Source organism: Accipiter gentilis, chromosome 18 (assembly GCF_929443795.1).
Source record: "Accipiter gentilis chromosome 18, bAccGen1.1, whole genome shotgun sequence".
Taxonomy (NCBI): Eukaryota; Metazoa; Chordata; class Aves; order Accipitriformes; family Accipitridae; genus Astur; species Astur gentilis.
The window spans coordinates 4,236,268-4,256,457 of record NC_064897.1 but is presented as its reverse complement, the minus strand read 5'-3'; the positions used below and the strand labels follow the sequence as shown (position 1 = coordinate 4,256,457).

Sequence of the window (20,190 nt, the reverse complement as noted above, 5' to 3'; positions counted from 1 at the left end):
ACAGCTTATGAGGTCACAGGGAAGAAATCCCTCTTATAGCAGAAGAAACAAATTTTTGCACAAAACTTCACTAATAACTATCATTAGCTTTGTTGTTCACCAAGATGCCAGCAGATGTTCCCAATATCCAGATATTAGAGACAGAACACTTGACAACTAAGCAAGGACAGATAGAAGCATCAAATTTATCTCCTAACACAGGACAGCAGGTAGGCAGCATACCTATATACTGCTGCTTCACTGGAAACTAGGTATTATGAGAGATTGAAATAAATGAATATAACATTTTATTCTTCTCTTTTTGTTGGTCATCCAATAAGAAGCTTTAAGCATCACATAATATCTGCACAAAATTTTTCTGAGCCAGAATCACAGTTAGTTTAATTAGACACATGATGTGGAAAAATAAATAAGTAAATAAATAAATTCCATCAAACCAGCCATTTGGACCCTTGAAACAATTACAACTCGAGACCAATTTAATATGTGAACCAAAGTCTGATTTTCATCTCCTGTTGCCTTCATTAGGAAATGAAGCAAGAAAATTCCAACTGCCTGCAGTGATACTTACTCATAGGATACTGAAGTTACTACTAAAACAAAAAGCCTGGTAACAAGATGTCAAAGACAACATGGACAAAAACCCCATGGGTTTGCACTTTTTGTAAGTTTTGTGTTGCCTGGTTGCGGCAAGACGCCAAATCGCTCACAGAATTTGAAGCCACAGCCAAATCCTCTTCCTCTCCAAAGCAAGGCCCTGCAGCACCGCACGTGCTAGGTTGTACAAAGTAAATCCACGCTGGCACCTCAAGTCTCTGGACCACCCTGTGTTAGCAAACAGCAGAGGTGCAGTGAATTCCATTTTAAAGCTCCACTGGGCTCTTGGCTCCAAAGACGACAAAGCTGTGTGCAGTTTAGATTCATCTCTGATAAAACAGCAATTTTGTTTCTGCCACCCATATATCCAAGTGCAATTCAGAGCTTGGGAATGATTTCAGTTACCAAAAAAAAAAAAAAAAAGTATCTATGAGCAAACATTCAAGAAAAGAAATAAAGCCTCTCATCTCAATGACTAATGTATGCTTCCTTACTGCCTTCTCTACCATAGAATATAATAGATCAGATGGAAAACTGAGGAAATGTAGAACAGTGGAGAATTTCAAACTATCGCAATGAAAGCAACTGAGCCACCACTCAAATTGACTTGAAATTTCAGTTCATACTAAAACTGATGACAAGACCCCTCAATGGGAGGCAGCAAAAAGCAAGAGTTAAGTCATCCTGTTTGTACAAACGTATAAATACAAACATGTACTTCCATTCCAATCATCTGCTTTTGCTACTCATACATCACAGAAAAAACAAGATTTAATCTCTCAGGAGGTGTTACTTAAGAAGAAGTTCCATCTCCAGTATCTCTTCCACTTCCTATTACAGATAAAAATTCTGTTTACTCAGAGGAAATCGAGACCTAAGGACTAGAAGGAAAAAAATCAAACTTTCCCTTTAGGTTCAGGCTTTGATTAGCTGACAGAAATCCTCCAAGACTATTATTATGAAGAATAAGAATTGATAAAACCCTGACCAACCTTTTGCCCATCTTCTTCCTCATCTGGCTGAACATCCCTGACCCGTTCCTTGCAAAGAGAGATCAGTCAGCATCAAGAGTGTCAGCAGTGCCTTTCCAGCAGTTTTATTTGTGGTTGGTATCGTGTGGAAAGGAACGTTTTAAAACATAAGCAATTTTATTTAAAACTTGTGAAATATATCACCAGGATAATATGTGGTCCAAGAAGCAGGGTGCTGCAGTACATTATCTTGGTCTCACCAAGAACTAAAAGCGAAGGGTCACTCACTAAAACACAGCCAGATGAAAGTTACAATGTTTTTTGAAGTGTCTTGATCACTATGACTTACAAAGCCCTGATCCATAAGAAGACCACACTTCCCAGTTTCCACTTTGGAAACATCCCATTTACACTGCCACAACCACAAGTGGTATCCACCGTGGACTCCAGGTCAGCTTCCAATTACACACAGCAGGCATAGAGAAAGTGCAATATGCCAAGGTACAATGGGCAGGGTCAGTCACAGATGCATCCTGTCCTTGAAGGATTGCCCGCACACACAAGAAAAAATCCACCACAATAAGGACATAACACAGTCAAAACCTAGAGAGAAGAGATGATCACTTGTCCAAGCCAGGTAATATCTGAAAAAGAAAGGGATTCTTCAGGAGAAGGGTTTTCCTCGGCACTCTGCTTCTGGTTTAACTTGAAACATGGCTCCCCATCCCTCGTAGCTGGCACATGAGTTTAGAAAGAGTTTGCAGAAACAATGAATTTTAAATAAGGAAACTCAGACTCCAGTAATTTTATACCAAAGTCCGAGTGCTGAAGAGGCATGTCTTGCCAGAGATCTCTAATCTGAACAGTGAGATCAGGGGGAGGAGAACAAGCACAAGCAATTTTGCATGGTGTGTCACTGAAAACAAGTTTGGGCAAGCGTTAAGGTTGCCTATATTAGCATTTTAATTTTTAAAAACTGGTTATATGCAAATAGGTTATAGCCTCAAGTTCCTGGTGAGTGCCAACACCTTCACAGGCACGAAAAGGTTTGAACAGCATATAGTGAAGGGCGTTGACTCCCCAACTGATGTCCAGATGTTTTGGTACACACCTCCCATTAATGCATTAATGAAAAGAGAACCACTTAAATCCCTTGCAATGTGAAAGGGCTTTTACTGGCATGATTGACTGGAGTCGAGGTATCTTAATGACATTTCCAAGGCAACAGAGATGCACGTTCATGACATTCCCTTCCACGCTCACTCTCCTAAGAAATAACATGGGAATTAGCAAAGCATTGCATTTTAAGCTGAAGAGACATATACAAACAAATGTGTTCATTTATGTGAGATACACTAGGATACAAAGACTAGGAAGGTGGTGTTAAAGTCTGGAATTTTAGGCCATCACTTAACAGATGCATAATTTCTTCCTCTTTCCCCCTTTCTCATTTCACCTCTGTCCCCTCACCCACTAGCTAAAGGGTCTCAGTTCATACCGTGTTGTGGACCCTGGCAGCACTAGGTGCTGTAGGGCTGATGATGAACTAGAAAGAAGATTTGATCGAGATTAATATCTTGGGGCTGGGGCTGGTGGGAAGGAGAGGGTGTTGCAATTATTTTCTACACACATGAGTTCTCCAGTTCCATTCCGTGTTCTGGATGAATGTTTTTCCAAGCACAATGGCCCACTGGGGAAAAACTTACTATGCACCAGTATCTTGGATGAGAACACCTCAGTCTTCAACACACCTATGATCAAAACAGTGTTGCCAAGAAAATACTATTAAACTCCATGTCACAGACAGGGTACTCAGGCGAGGATCAATAGCCGTGGACAAGAGCCAAACCTCATGTGCTTCCATCTGTATTACTGCTGATCTATATTTCATTTTCTTACCATACATGCTTAGAAAACTCCTCATATCAACAAATGAAAATAAGTGGCACACAAGATTTTTATTTGTCAAGATCATAAAGACTTCTGAAAGACTTTCAGCTGAAGATCTCTGCACCATCTCCTCCTCACAGACCCAGTACTGTTTCAGGCTGTAGCCGTCTCTCAGTTAAGCACTGTGTGGCTCAGCTCACAGGTCCAGCTGGTACCAAACCCAGCTTGCCACCAAGGCCACCAAGACCTCGGGCACTTGGTACAACGAATGCAACTAGAACACAAATGTTCATGAAAAGAGCTTGAAGAGAAAGCAGTTTCCATGCGCTGTTTCAGCAAGGTTTCCAGTCCTTTTCAATCACATCTACTACTCCTTTTGTATTCCAGTGACACCCTGTGGCAGTTACCTAGACTGCAGTCTTTCCAAGTCTCCATGTCAACAAAGGCCTACGGGGGTAAAGAACAACAAATCAGAAAACAGAGAAAGGACATTGCAGCACTGAGCTGAAGGACTGCTGCTGTGCCCCACTACTCCCGAGGCATGAAATGCACAGGTTTCTCTTCCACAGCAGAGTAACTTACTAGCAGCCTGTGACGCTGTCCCCTTGACTCCCCAGCCGCAGCTCAGTAGGCAGATTGAAAAGCAGTACTACACCGGCTGTTACACCTTTCCCTTGGGCAGAATACATCACTGCCAGGCTGATACACCATGGTGGAAAAATCTAGTTTTATTGACTGAGCTTCTCAGGTCTTCTACTGCAACACCGAACTGCACTTCGCACTCTGTTATTTCTGTCTGTGCAAGTTGCACAAGTGACTTCTAAGAGGTATTCCAACTGTATCAGTTAGAGGACTGTAGCCTGCAATCATAAAGTCCCAGTTTTCACTGCATTAGAACAGACTCACCTACCATTTCCAGAGTTATTTTCTATATGCAGCAGCTACTGAAACAGAAAAAAAAAAAACCCACACAAATGAATTCAAACAGCAGCCTAGTATTTTTACTGTTTGCTCTTAACCTCATAAAAAAATTCATCTCCTAACAGCACATGCATTTACTTTTGCCCTTCAACTCTTTACCATATGAAAAAAACATACTGGATACAGTGCCTCAAATCAGCTCAAAGTGAATCTCTAACACAGGAGATATTGCACTGCAGGGCATTTTACATTTAATGAACATATGCCCTGGTTGCCATGATATCATGTGTCTTCTCTGAAATTATGTGCCAAAATTACAGTTAGTAAACATTTTGGAACATGAGCAAAGTAGACATGTGCAACACAGGTAAAAGCACCCAGGGAACTCAAACGCTCTCTACACACACAAGAACACCGCAAACAAAAAACTCCACAAGCATCCAAGACAACAGCCCACAAAAGGCACTCACGTCACTGCACTGCAATATTTAGAACTTCTCAAGTGTCTTAAGATTGCTGGAAGATAGAGTTTCCATCACAAAAAAAAAAATCTCCCCAGGTGCTAAAATCCTGCTAGAGTATGCCAAGGATGACCACAGTTTTATGAAGGCTGAGTAGCATCTCAGCAGCACCTCTGTCATGCCAAAGGCTGTCTGGAGCCCCTTAGTTCAGTACGCATGGCCAAGGAATAACCAACAGGGAGGTGGATAAATAAAAGGGGTAGAGCTAGAGTGAAGGAACTAGTGAGGATCCTGGTCTCCAATCCCTTCTTCTGAGCTACAAATGCTTTCTAGCTCGTGATTATTTAATACAGAGTGTATAAACAGACAGGTGAGCACAAAAACCTTTAAGGATGTTCCCATCTCGTGAACAACCAAGCCCCTTGTGGATCTAACTTAAGGGTGGGAGGGTAGTGGGAGCATCAAGTCCAACATTCTTACTGGGCACCTTTCCACACTGTCTCCACAACATGTTTATTACTGTCAAACTTCAAACATCAACCTTAGCACTCTACCATATGAGCTTAAACTATACAGAAATGCACACTATTTTGGGACAAAAATCCTTGCTCTGCTGGGACACGAGCTTTGCCTTCAACTTTGGCAAAGTTGCAATTTCACCCCAAACATCCATTACTGAAACAAACCATTGCTTTACAGCTCCTGCCCCTCATCCTTGACTAATGTAGTCCCTTCTCTGACCACTACCTCAGGATGATGTAGGCTTTTATGTTGATTTGTACAGCACGCTGGCAGAGTGGTGCTTATGCACACCTACAACAGACAGCAATTCCACTTCCTACTAAGGGTTACTACTAGTAATTTTGTTACTATTGCAAATTAAAAAGTATTATCTCCAGCAGATCATCTGCACCTCAGGATTCAGCATGTAACCTGCAATTGTGCATCTTCTGGTTTATATATGCAAGGGTGCAGACAACTAAGCCAAGAGTAGCATGACCAGCTCCACTTGGAAAACAGAGGGAATATTACAAAATTCAGTATGTCAAATGTCACTGTTCAAGCCAAATGAACCACAAAACTCCTATTTTCCTTTTTGTTAAGCTGCCCTAAGAAAGGAATAGAGGCAGATTTTGGTTCTAAAATTCAAGGGTTTATAACAATGAGCTTGCTGACTTGTGCTTTATTGCTTGGTTGCCAATCTCATCTTACACAATTACACAGAGAGAACATGGTTAAGCTAAGATCCCACCATACTGCTTTGACAACAAGATTTAGGGATTGAGCAAACTTGTTTTTTCACTTCTACCTTAATAACCTTTTTATCTTTATATAATTTTAGTAAGTCAAATTCTTAATTAGAAAAGGGGCGTATTATCTACACATAAAACTTCCTGGAATCTGCTTTTTATTCTACTAACAGTGCCTGGGCAGGGAAATAAAGACAAGAGTAGAGTTCTGAATGATGTGATGTTATAGTAAGTGCAGTTAACTACAGACAGGCTGTGGATACAGGAGTATCCACTCATCCTTTACTTTGCTGATGGTTACTTAACTGAATCAGCACTCATAGGAAAAAAAATAAATCAAGAACTAGGACTCACGGTGTAATAATTTACACTGTGCCTCTTGGTTAATCATAATCTTTCTCAAAAAATTGATTGGCCTAAAACCAAATAATCTTCTGGACTTTGATAAACTTATTAACTCCTATAAAGCCAAAGATCAAACAGAAACATTCATTTTGCAAAAGCGATGCATTGCAACACTGCTACTGGCCTAGCAGCAAGACACAAGCGTTCCAGTCAAGCAAATGATCATTAACAGGGCCCAAGCAGCATCACAAGAAGTATACATGTACAGTTTCTATGTACAGAAAATACATACGATACATACATCATCTGTACATATAGTATATACATACTATATATAGGATGTATGTATGCACACATACACACATATAAAATATTTTAAAGCCAACAGTATTCAAAGTTAAGGGATATATCAGGAGGTACAATTTAAAAAACAAACAAACAAGAAACTGTTGGCAAATGAGCATGTTGGTGCATCTTCAGCCTTTCAGTGCAGAAGGAAAAAAAAAATATTTAAAAGAAATGTCCTGCCACTGCACACAACTACAGGTCAGCACTGGGGATCAATGAGGTTTAAACAGCATAGTGCACTTGGCAGTCAGTCAGCCACCTGCCCACTGGGAAGTAGAGAGCTCACTGATCTTTGCTGGGAAGGCACTTGGAATAAAGTACGTCAAGCAACATACTAGATATGAAGTCTAGAATATGGACTTCAGGCCAAAATACTTTCAGGTTGTTGTTTTGTGGGGTGTTAGGGGCTTTTTGTCTGGTTTGGGTTTTTTTGTTTGTTTTGTTGGGTGTTTTCTTAATATTTTTTTTTTTTTTTGAGGACAGAGGTGGGAGGTTTAGGGATGCAGGAAATAGCTCAAAAGCATTTGACTTCTTTCCTTCTCGCTTTCTATTGAGAGTTTCACCGATTCCTAATGGCAGACCCGTCCTGCAGGTAATGGCAAAATGACCTTTGGCATGTCTAGCTCATTTTCTTTTTACATTTTAATTTAGATTTTCAACACCAGAAGATAGGGAAATAAGACTTCTTCGTAACTGAAGCGACCACTGATGATGGTAACAGAGAAATCTGTTATATTTATAAGCAGAGAGATTCCTCATTAAAGTGCTATTTCAAATATGTAATTACCATTCATCCTTTCCTCCAAGATAGCAGACATTTCTCATTAAGAAGAGTCAGGTATTTTGTTGCAGCATCCTCCAGCCTTTTCCTTTGCACCTCTGGCTGAACATGTCTATATTGCTCATTGCCATAGTAACTAAAGGTACTAAAATTTTCTGTCTGTGTGTCAGAGTTCCCCTCTGGAACTCAGTCAGACTCCAAGGTCCCATCCCTTCCCTGATCATCAGATGTTTCAGTCCCAGCATGACAGACACCTCCCCCACACAAACTTCTTGTGTCTGTACATCCAAGTGTGCAACATGTAACATAGCAGTTACTATCCAGTAAACACAAATACATCATGATACTAATGGCTGGAAGAATACAGCAAAGTCAAAGGAGTAGTAGGTATCACAGTGACTAGCTAAAGAGGAGAGAACCAAAGTAATGGCACCAGGAGGCAGCTTCCATTGGGTCCCCTACTCTTTCTCCAACCCCATCTAACCTACAGAAGGGAAACTTACTTTACAGACTTCAGACCGCTGAATAACACTGTTGTAATATCCCTACAGGAGCAGTCTTGGAGAGTAATCTCTCCAACTATCTATCTCTATAAATACACAGACACACTCACACATGCGTGGCTGTATATGTATATAACCTACACACGTTTTTAACCGGAACATTTCTTTGCATGCAATTTTCATTGATACAAAACATCAGGTTCAACAGAGGGATATACATCAGAGGAAGGTACCCATAGACACACCAAACAGGGAAGGTAGGAAGAGACATTTCACTGGCCCTTCAGTCACAGACTCAACCCAAGACTTACAAGCAAGTCTTAACTTATGAGCAAGACAATAATGCTGAATAAAAGTACACAAATGTGAAGGAGGAAAAAAAAAAAAAATATCTAGCTAGCTTTAGATGCCTGAAGTCCTTCAAGGACCACCTTCCCCCCCCCCCCCCCAAAAAAATAAAAAGTTCTGTAAGTGCTTTTCTATCACATGCTTATCCTTGTCCTAGAAAGATGATTGGTGACACTCCGGTAGAGCACACTAGCTCTTATACCTTACTAGTCAGATGCATCCAATTTCCAATCTCCTCCTGACATAAAGAGATTATACCTTCTGTAAACATTTGTAATTACGCTATGTATTTTGGATGTTATAAATAATTATTTTCATTTCACCTTAACCAGTTAATAGTGATTTCAAGGTACACTGGCCAACATGCGGCTACTCCTCATCAAAATGTGTGGCAAATCTATAAGCCAGGACATGGTTAACTCCTTACCACCTGGTATTTTTCCTCAGCACATCTTCTAATGTATCCAAAGGGTAGCTGCACCCCAAGAGCCGTACAGGCCAGCTGGAGAGCTCTGTCACAGAAGCTCTGTGAAGGTAAAGGAAGGAGAATCTCCAGGTGACTTGTGATGACCACCAAAGCTTACTCACGTGCAGCAAGATGGTGGGGAGGAGCCATATGTGCCTGAGGAGGTCCAAGCAGGAGTCACAGCTATTGGGTTCAGCAGAAATTGGAGTTCAAGGGTACCCACCCAGGAAAGGGGAGGCCAGGCTAATCATCTAGGTTTATAGACTCAGACTCATTCTGTTTATCTGCCAATACATGAATTACACCATGCAATGCAGAACAGCTTGCAAGGTTATGGGACGGCGCGGGGAAAAGGTAGACAACCGAGTATCCACAGTCCCTCATACTCTCCCAGCTTGTGTTGAGCATATTGTTTGGGTAATATCTAACCACAGACTCAAATCCTCCCACACATAAAATTGAGTTAGAGCAGGTCTCCAAATAGTCAACAATCCACTGAGGAATACATGGAAATAGGACATCACTATCATCCTCCTCTCCTCTCCTCCAACTACCCTTTGAAAGGAAAGCTCCTTTCCTCAAAACTGAGGCATCTTCTAGGTTCTGTTTTCAGGAGCTACTTTTGAGTCATGAAACCAATACAGAGAGACAGCTCTCCATAATACAAAATACTGGTCCACAAGCCAAAAAAACCCAAACCCAACCAATTAAAAACAAAACAAAACAAACACCAAACACCAGGTAGGTGTGCACTCACATTATCATTCTTGGTATTTCTTTCTGCCCAACATGCTCATTTTCACAGACCCTGTTAGGAGCATGGGGTCCATCCAACAAATTTGGATGTTGAAAATTCTTAGAGCCCTATACCCTCAGCAGCACTGTTAAGTGTTGCAAAAAGCAGATCCTCCTTGTAAGGCACAGGGGCAGAATTAAAAAGGATTGAAGTATCGCAATGTTTAGAGAATTATAGGAACAAAATTCACTAACGTGTGCTATTAGCTAAATTCCCTAAACAATAAATGGAAGTAGCAGCATACAGCAAGGTCAGGGAAAGAAGAGAGGATATGTCAGTCAACAGAAAATACTGAGGAGTCAGATGTGACGAAATCTATTGCTTTAAAGGCAATAAACTCTTAAACACCCACCTTTCCTCTACATGCTATACCAGAAAAATAAATACATCAGTATTTTTCTGACAAGTAGTTTTCCTGCCTGAAAAGTGACCTTACCAAAAAAGTTATAAAGGTATAAACAATCTTTTCAAGCTACCTAACATAAGCTTACGTTTCCTGTGATTGGAAGACAACAGAAGATTGGCACAGCATCAGTACGGCAGCACAAGTTTCACCACTGTTCTCCCTCACAGAAGATTTCTCAGCATCTCCCTTCAGCTTCTCTGCTGAAGATGTGCACCAGCTGTAATAAAAACACCATAACTGAGACAAAAAAGACACACCTTATGCTGGACCTATCTTTCAAGACTATTTCTGCCACATAACTTCGGTTTCTTTCTTACACTACTGCCAGGTAAACTATATCCTAGACTCTTCGGAGTAAAGGCCTCGTTTTCTTCTTTGTGAAATGCCTTTCTTGATAAATAACAAAGCAATGCAAATAAGGATAACAGGCAGCATAGTAAGAAAAGATCTCACTGGGTTAGCCATAACCTATTCATTTACTTCCAATTCACACCTGATAGATCTTTGCTTAATATGTCCTTAAAAACGTTAAGGACAGAAATGCTACAACCGTACTGAGCAACCTCTTCCCATGCTTTGCTATTCTTACTAAAGCAGCAGTAGTATTTGTAGGACAAGAATCCAGTTATATTGGGCTAGGGGATGCTAATGAGCTGCACACAATATACTTTATATGGCTACAAGCTACGAGATGCATACCATGTATGTCTGACAACGGAATGGAGTACACCACACGTAACTTGCAGAGAAGCCACCTCTCACCTATGTGATATGCCTGGGAACACAGGCAAGCCTGAACTAAGAGCCTCAGCAACCCTCAATAACTGTTTCTCTCCATGCTGGGGGGATCAGGAGTTCCTCTAACAAAAGACATGCTGCATATGATAGCAAATGCAATCTGCAGTCTTAGCACATGACCCATACCTAAACTGCCCATAAGCCACAGTCTCCAGTTACATATCAGCACATTGCCTAACTCGCAGAAACAATCCCTGCTCTCAGGGGAACTTGCACACTACAAACCAAAGACTGTCAGGCAAAACGAAACAAAAAGAACAGTATCATCACATTCCTGAGCAACAGGCCAAGCAGGCATCAGCAACAGCTTCAACAATTAAATATCTAGCAGGAAATTTTTTTTTTTTTAGTTTAATTAAGATTTCTTCCATAGATAACTCAGAACACAAGACAGCACTACTGAATTATCTCTAAATAACCACAAGCCCATATTCAGTGAACCCACAGTATGTACTACTTAACGCTCCGTACTGAGTACCACTTACACTTCCAAGGGATGCTACCACCATATTGGCAATCATTTCCTCCAAATGAGGAGGAAAGGACAAGGAAAATGGCAGCACAAAAGAATTGCCAGTATTGACAGGGGACTGGTTACCAAAAGTTTGTGTCAAGTTACTTGCAGGTGTTGTTTTAGTTAGAAGTTAACTGTAATGTACAAGACCTACCTAGAAGAAGGTCACAGTCCTCCCTGCACCACCTCCCGAGGAAAAGACCTGGCAGACGGCAGCGCAGGCCTTCAAACCAAAGGCATCAAAAAGGCATTTGCCATCAGCTGAGGAGGAGCCGTCAGCTGAGGAGGAGCCAGAGGGTGTCTGCCTAGCACACAGAACGAATTCCAGTTTTCATTTCATAAGGCACCTAAGTCACCACCTGGGCATGAATTTGTCTTCCTGAATTTTTAAAAAGACAATGTCCCTAATAAAGTATAACCAGCAGCAGCAGAAAATAGTCTGCCACCTTGGAAAAAAACCAAAACATTAAAGCAAGAGGAAACAAAGCACAACTGCAGCAAACAGCTAAGATAGAAGGCCCTGCATGCAGAACTAGACTCCAGCTAAATGCAGACTCATAGTAAAGAGATGTGTTCAGGAACCACTGTTTTGGACAGACAACCCAGGCACATCACAGGAGCAGTTTAATCACATTTCACCAGCAGCAGCTACTTCACAACCTACATCGTAGAGTCCTCTGTATGATACCATTAGTAGACACAGAGAGAACAGGCAACACTTAAGCTAATTCTTTCAACGTCATGACCAACACAGTATCAAGACATAATGAAGTCACTAGACTTGAGCCGATTTAACAGGTTGCTACTGAAAAGGGGATCTAACGCCCTGGGCTCCTCCTTCACCACTGCTCCCGTCAATTATCAGACATCAACTCTAGCACTCACTGACCTCTCCTGCAAGCTGGCTCTGCTCACCAACCTGGCACAGAAATAACCAGAAAAAGATAAGTTTTCTGCCAAAAAGCCCAAGAAATACTAGAGCCAGAGCAACAGGACACATACCCACATGGCCAGAAGCAAAAGCAACAAGGAGTAAGTCCCCCTTTCAACAGGGGCAAGCTGCCAGCCTGGGCATTCAATGAACTACTGTGAAGCAAACACCAAATACAAGAAGAAACTGAAAGTCATTCTTACACTGTGTGAAGAACTCGTCTTCAAAACAAGAATAATTTCTCTTCCCATACCCATGTGCTACTTGAATTTTTAACTTGGGACCAAACAGAATGCAACCTGAAAGTTGCCATTTTCTATATAAGCCATGGGCTACTGAAACACCTTGGTTTTCAGATGTTCCAGAAATGTCTCAATAAAGCATGAAGACCATTCGCTAAGACATTCCCTTTTCAAAAACCAGGTTAGAGTCTGCAAGTCTGTCAACAGACACAAGTAGCCCATGAACATTAATGGGACTGATCACAGAATTTGGAAATGACAAGCGACACCCTTCAAAATTAACAACTGATAGAGCTTGGCCAGCCGAAGCAGAAAGCCACTGCCTTTTTGGCAGCTTTTGTCAGGCAGTCAGGATGTTTCAAATGCTCACAATACCACCAGGGTGACCAGATGAACCATAAAACCAGACTGGAGAGCAAACTAATCACAAAATCCTATGAGGATGGGAGGAGGCACAGCACTGTAAGGAAGCTTCTGCTGCCCACGCAGTGCCTCAGCAGTGAGACAGTAACCTCTGTTTATTTTGCTTCTTCACGCTGAACACCTTTTACCAGTACAGAATTCTAGCCATAAGTAGGAACAAGTTTACTTCCAAAAAAAGGCTCCCTAGGACAAATATAGTTTATAAGAAAGACAGAGAAAGACTTTTTACCAGGGCCTGTAGCAAGAGCACAAAGGACAATGGTTTTAAACTGAAAGAGGGTAGGTTTAGGTTGGACAAAAGGAAGAAAATTTTTTTATGACAAAGGTGGCAAGACACTGGAGTAGGTTGCCCAGAGAAGGTGTGGATTCCCCATCATGAGAAGTGTTCAAGGTCAAGTTGGACAGGGCTTTGAGCAACCTGATCTAGTGGAAGATGTCCCTGCCTGTGGCAGGGGGGTTGGACTAGATGGTCTTTAAAGCTCCCTTCCAACCCAAACCATTCTTTGGTTCTATCATGCCATTCTAGACTTCATTTCTTTCAATTTCTATTTTAGGTAAATGCCTAGAAGAAGGATTTTGCTTGGAAATCTTTTTGTCACCATCATATAGACAAGTCCATTTGTTTAATGTACCCTTTTTTATCTGGAGTTTCCAAAACAAATGACCAAGCTGACATTAAATACCATCAGAAACAGCTGATGTAGCCTAGAATCTATTTGTGACACAGTTTCTGCAAAGTAACTAAGAAGTAACAAGACTCTTCTTCTAACACAAACTTTGGAACCTTTTGCTTTCCATTTAACCCACTGGCAATGAAAGTTAAATCATTTTTCCTGCAAGAAGACATAGTCACAAATGGATATCAATTACACGGACTTCCTTCAAAAAGACCCACAAGATTTACTTTGTCTTACAAAGTCTAGAGCATGCCACTTACAAGACAGTTGCCCAAAATAGAGCCCCAGACACACACACTCCGACCTCACCCAGGACCTGCTCCCTTTCTCAGAACTTATCAGTCAAGGAAAGTAACAGTGTCAGTCTCAACCCATTTTAATTTGATTGTTAAATTAACAGATACACCAGTCAATGTTTTTGTTCCTACTATCAAGCTCTCAATATTTTGTTTGCCTTAAGTCTTGCTGACCTTGGCACAGAATAGGAATTATACTTGTAGCTGGATGACTAGTTCTCAAACAGCTTCTATATTACTAACCCGCACCAATAAGTCCTTTATATGTAGCTGTCTTTTTTGTTTACCGTAACACTCCACTGCTACCAGAAAGACGGACCTCAATCATTTTTGAGGCTTGGGAGAGATGCTGATGCCCTCTGGAAGAATGTAACGAGCATTCTGTTTTCACAACACAAACTTAAAACGTAAACACCCTTTTCAAAAGCTTTTGGGAAGCTTTGTAACAATGCTTATTTCCTTACCCCACCCATCTTGCTTTAATGACCAAGAAAAACCGCATAGAAAAAAAAAAAAAGTCAAACAACAGAATATTCACCCTTTGCTTTTCAACCCTGTCCACTGCTTCCTCACTTAACTGTGGTCAATAATCATTCCTAATTTAACACTTTTGTTTTCAGGTTGGCCCACCTGTTGGTAAAGGTGCTTTAGGTGCTTTGTCAAGTGAATCCCATTTCTTACTAGCAGTCCTCAATCCTCAGAGAGGATCCCCTGGTCTTAAAAGCCAAATCCTGGGTCAGAGGTGATACTTTACAGATCTAGGAAGAGTCTTTCCAAGAAAAATCCCACACTGTAGTACCTTATCAACTTTCCACAATCATGACCACACAGAAAATTGCATTTTTAGTTTTTTTCCAAACACCTTCATAAGTTTTGTTCATAAGCTACAAAAGTAAAACCACTTTGGATTACTCAGAGAAGATGACTTGGATTTTACCCACAGCTGGTGATGACTTCATGCTATGAACAGACTGGAAGAACAGGGGACACTGAACAGACAGAGGCTTCATTTTCATGCAAATATCCTCAGGAAGCTGCATAAAGGAAAGAAACAGCACATCCCATTTGTTGTGTATCACTTACAAAGAGGTCTCTACAGGGAATGCTTGTGACCAGGGAGAATATAGGAGATTTCCTCTGTTGCTCCCAGAAGTCTAGATTACAAACTGTCCTCCCCACTTTAAAAAGAGTCTTGTTTCATCAACCAGTGAAGTTCCCTGCTAGCATTTTTAATAGAAGGTTTTTTACATTCAGGGGAAAAAAAAAATGCAAACACCCCAAATATATAGCAGTTTCTGGAGAGTAACAGTCAAGCACTTCACTCCCAGGTGCACTCCCTAAGAGTAGTTTTTCCCTCCTCTCAGTTTGGGTGAGATTGGGATTTGATGTTTACAAATGGCAATACAACAGGCATCCACTGGAATGCTTTCCTAAACCTACCACATGTGGGACACTCTCCCCTTTCTGTCCACATGAATACAGCACCAGAGAAGATAGTCCCTGGCATTAAGAAAAGAGACAGACATTCTAGTCCTTGACTCACCACAGTAGGTGCTACACAACCACTTCAGGACAGTAGCGCCTACCCTACCGAAGAGCTATGTCTGACAGGTTTAAACACTGGAATCAGCAAATACTTAAACGCTAACCTCTCAAACACTGCTTATTACGCATGCTCAGTCACAATGATGGTACTTTGAAGAAGGCAAACATTACTTAGAAGGACCCTACACAATCATAGCTGGTAACTCTGAGGTGCAATTCTTGCTGTAGAAGTCAAGGAAAACCTAGTATGAAAGATGCAATGGACACAACACTTGCATTTTCTTCCATGCAAGGGTGTACAACGCTAAAGACCTCCAGCTTCACTGATCACAAGCTCAACTCAACATGGCTAAGAGAGGCTACTGCTTCAGCTCTTAAGTTCTTTGTCTCTCAAGAACATGCAGTCTCTTCATGACCATGTGCTTCCCCAGTCCACCAATTTAACTACTAGGCTGCTTCTGAGACTTAAAAGCAAAATAAAACCCCTTGGCTTTGCTTAGCCAAGGAGAAACTGAAAAGAATAATGAAGCTTACAAGGGCTATGAGCTCAGGTCTTCAGCTCTCCAAGCTGGTAGATCACAAGACACAAGTTTTTAGGATTAACTCCTAAAAGATCTCTAGTATCCTTCTTCATCCATTCTAGGAACATGATCTTGCATGTGAAGAATACAGAGACCAGTCCAAACCAGAACAGCTTCTCAAGCCAGCCTGTGGCAGATCTGGGGTCTCTCAAGACTCGACTCACTCAAAAGACCACACTGCTTTCTGTAGTGAACACAAGTACTGCAGTCTGTTGTTCAAGTAATAACAAGTATTTGAGGCTGAAAAAGCTGTTCACAAACGTAAACATGATTAAGCATGCAATACTCTTGAGCAGTCAACAGATGTCACCACATCGCAAGAGACTCGGAGGGAAAGTCTTAGCAGGCCAAGTGATAGAAATAGAAAAGGTTTCTATCGTACATACACGGCTTCAGGTCGGAAGTAAGACAAGCAAAAGCAACTCAGTGACCAAGATGACCTGCCATCAAACAACTTCACGCATGCATGTTTAGGAGTTAAAGGACCGGGACCGGCCATCTAAGGCAGTGCCTTCCAACCTTTCTATCTCAGCCACACGACTGCTGCTATCTCTTCTTTCTCACTTCCTACCTCAAGCTCTGTATCCTTGCTCCTCAACCACCCATAAGGAACACCGCCTCTGGAGCAATCACCAGTCCTGCTTCCCAGGACTTCCACAGCTCTTACACAACCCAGGTTTGCTCACCACAGTTTGAGGCTGGGTGGAACTGAAACTCTTCGTCATTGCACTCTTTCACACACAGAACAACCTCGGTGCCAGATGTTAATGCATCTTCTAAATTTGGTCTCTCAGATTAAAACTTCCTTATTTCTGTTGTGGATGTGGGTTCCAGCATTTATATTCCAAATTGCCACTGGCGAGATCCTGGTTCTGCCTTTTGTACAAGGACTCGGGCAAAGCATGTTCTGCCCATAGGTAATGATCCAGCCTGCTGCTGACATGAATACTGTGCCAACATCAGCAATCATACAGTCCATTCTAAAATGGCTGTGAAAGTGTTAGGAATAAATCAAATACAGATTTCTACATCACCCTCTGTAAAGTTAAAAAAAAAAAAAAAAAAAAAAAAAGATATAACACAGCAGCACCAGCCCCAAAAACATTCATGTCTGCTCTTCTCCTACTTAATGGCCTCCCCATCTTTCTGTCCCTTCTGCTGCAAACAGTAGTCAGTGCTGCGCACATCTAGACACCTATCCAGCAGTACCCAATAAAATGCCAAATATTTGGCCCATTGGGTTATCATAGTGTCCACAATTTCTAGTCATGTTCCAGGGTCCTCATGCAGCAGACACGGACACACACACAGAAAACAAACAAAAAAAAGTTAGAGAGTTCCTATCCAAAAAGTGACATTGTGATGTTACGTCACTTCTAGTGATGCCTGCAGGGCAAAGTGGCTACTTCACAGCAGCCAGGCATGAATCAGTGACACTCAGACCAGTCAGTAGCACCTAAACCTGCAGCTGTACAAGACCACATCATTTCTTCCAATAGCAGGGAAGACTGAACATCCCAACTCCTTCCTCTCTTGTCACAGCAGGCCTACAAGGCATGAGCAAGTGCCGCAGCCAATGCACACATGCACAGTAGGCCTTGCATTTTCAAAAAAACACTGCCTCACTGAGTGTCCACAGCACATTCACACAAGCTTGCTGACCCACACCGTTCCAGGGAGAGGAACCCAGGAGCAGGCTGCCTTTACCAAATCAATTTGCGCAGGCTGCTCCAGACATCTTCCTTCCCAAGGGGCTTTCGGAGACTAAAGATGCTGCACAGCCTCCAGAAAAAGAGACCACTAGAAGCCAGGCCGCAAAACACACAAATGGTTTTTGGTAAACTGTTGGTTTGGCAACTCCGATTCAAATCTTCACTTCCCATTGAACAGAATAAGAGGAACAAAGAATGGGTGCAAGGGAAGAAAGAAACCAAAAAACTAGGAGGAAAAGAAACAAAGAAAGAAGGGGAGAGAGGCACAGTGGGAATTTAAGAGGTTCACCTGTATAAAGGGATGTTGTCAACACAGGGCTTAAGGACCACCCTAGGCCTCAGTCCAACCCCTAAGGCCCACCTCCCAAACCAAGAACAAAATCTCCTCTAGGTTGGAAACCCCAACATGAAATACTGATTTTAAAGCAACTGAATCCATAGACATGTAGCCATGACTCCAAGAAAGTAACACACAGATGTTTTTAAGAGCCTAGAGCAAAACTGGAGACAGTGGTCCACTATATATTGGAATGGCATCTAATATATATATAACATGGCATCTCTCATCAACCAATGGTACAGGGTGAGCTCACATGCTTGGAGCTGTACTATCGTCACAGCAGATGGTTCCACTGCAGAGAACGTTACTAGCACACTTCTAAACCAGCTCACCCACCATTCTAGAAGGCCGGGAATAATTACAAAAGAACAAAAGAAAGTAAAGTTTAAAACAAGAGGTGTAATGAAAAATATGGACAGAAATATGAACTTCAGTAGGAACCTCAGGATACACAAAGCACACACTCTGTTAGGTACAAAACAAAACAAAATAAAAGGCCTTTAAAAACAGAGGAAGAACAATCACTTACCTTTCAAAAGGGGCTGGAAAGTTGGAATTTCCTGCAGTTTTATGACATCTGGATCATTGCTGACATTCCGGGAGGACTGCGTTCCTGGGGCTACCACCACAATGTCATCCATTTTTGCTCGCTGCTTGGCTGGCGACGGAGATGCTGGAAGGATACAGGAGAGGAAGGGAACGATCAGATGAAGAAGCAGATTCCATCAGAACTCAACCCTCAGCAAGCCTTGCCACGTTCGACACAGTACAGGTACGTTTTTTTATGGCATAAACGCACGGCCGAGACCCCCGAAGGGCCGCACGCTCCCCTCTCGGCCTCTCCCTCCCAGAACGTACTGCAAAAGTTTTTCAAAACCTGGTTCGCGGCCGGTTTTAAGACACCTGCACCGCTGACACCCTCCTCCTTACTCCCCCTCACCCTGCTCCCTCCAGCGGGACACGGGCCCTCGCCCGGCCTCCGGGCTACCCCCACCCGCCCTCAGCGGGCCTCGGCCGCCAGCGGAAGGGCCGGGCCGCCGCCGGCGGCTGCAGTCTGGCAAAATAAAAAAAAAAAAAGCCGTTCGCTTCTCCACAGCAACCGCCTCCGCCCCTCGCCTCCACACAACTCCGGAGCCCTCCCGCGGGCATCCCCGCCGACCCAAAGGCAGGGGGAACCCCGCTCCCGGGGGCGGAGGGCCCCTTCCCGCCAACGTCCCGCTCCGCTCCCCCTCCCGGCCCGGCCACCGACCTGAGGCGCTAGGCTCGCCCGAGCGGCTCTCGGCCTCCGCGCTCTGCTCCGCTCCCATGGCGGCGGCGGACGCCGGCCTTCCTCCCCCGCCTACCTGCAGAGCGGCGGGGGGAGCAGCGCGGCCCCCGCCGCCACCACCGCCCGCCGACGGGGCTTCCGCCGGCGGCTGCGCCCGGGTGACGGGCAGGCTCCGCCCCGACAGGCCCGGCCCGGCACGGCCCGGCTCCGCGCAGAGGCCGAGGCCGCAGGGCCCGGGGAGACGAGGGGGTGGCGGCTGCGAGGCCGGAGGCCTCTCCCCTCCACACACACACACACCCTCGGCCTGCAGGCCCGGCCCTCCTGTGAGGCGGGGAGGCAAACCAGCGCTAATTTTTTTTTTTTTTTTTGAATTAGGGATATTAATTTTTCTGGCCGAAGGCAAAGCCACCGAACCCCAGAGTGCTGGGTCCCAGGCCGCCCGGTAAAGCCACCCCTGGCAGGGCCACGCTGTTCTCCCGTGGGTTGTTGGGTGGGCTGGCAGACATCACCCACCCACCCCCCCAAAAAAATAAAAAAAATTCCAACCCTACAGTCCCTTGTCCGAGGCGGGGCGGGAGCCGGCTGCCTTCATCCTTGGGCCAGGAGTGAGGTAAAAGCAGCCCCGACCAAAAGTTCAGAGGCAACTCATGTTAAGGAAAAAAAAAAAAAAAGTGAAAAGGAGAAGGAAACATGCTTTGAGATTTCAGACTTATTATTTTAATATTTGAGAGTCAAATCAGCAAAGAAGCTGCGCAATTGTCTATGACGGAAGGGTCGTCTA

The 20,190-nt window shown here is 43.2% G+C and overlaps 1 protein-coding gene across 1 annotated transcript in view; it reads right to left on the bottom strand.

Annotated features, from left to right (window-relative positions):
- Positions 1–19,641, bottom strand: part of BORCS5 (BLOC-1 related complex subunit 5) — a 76,885-nt gene extending 57,244 nt beyond the window's left edge. The window contains exons 1-2 of the mRNA XM_049822385.1: positions 19,392–19,641; positions 18,672–18,815 (exon numbers count right to left, since the gene is read on the bottom strand). Of these exons, the coding sequence (XP_049678342.1) occupies positions 18,672–18,815; positions 19,392–19,449 (202 nt within the window). The 5' untranslated portion in view covers positions 19,450–19,641. The remainder of the gene's footprint in view (positions 1–18,671; positions 18,816–19,391) is intronic.
- Between the last annotated feature and the right edge of the window lie 549 nt (positions 19,642–20,190).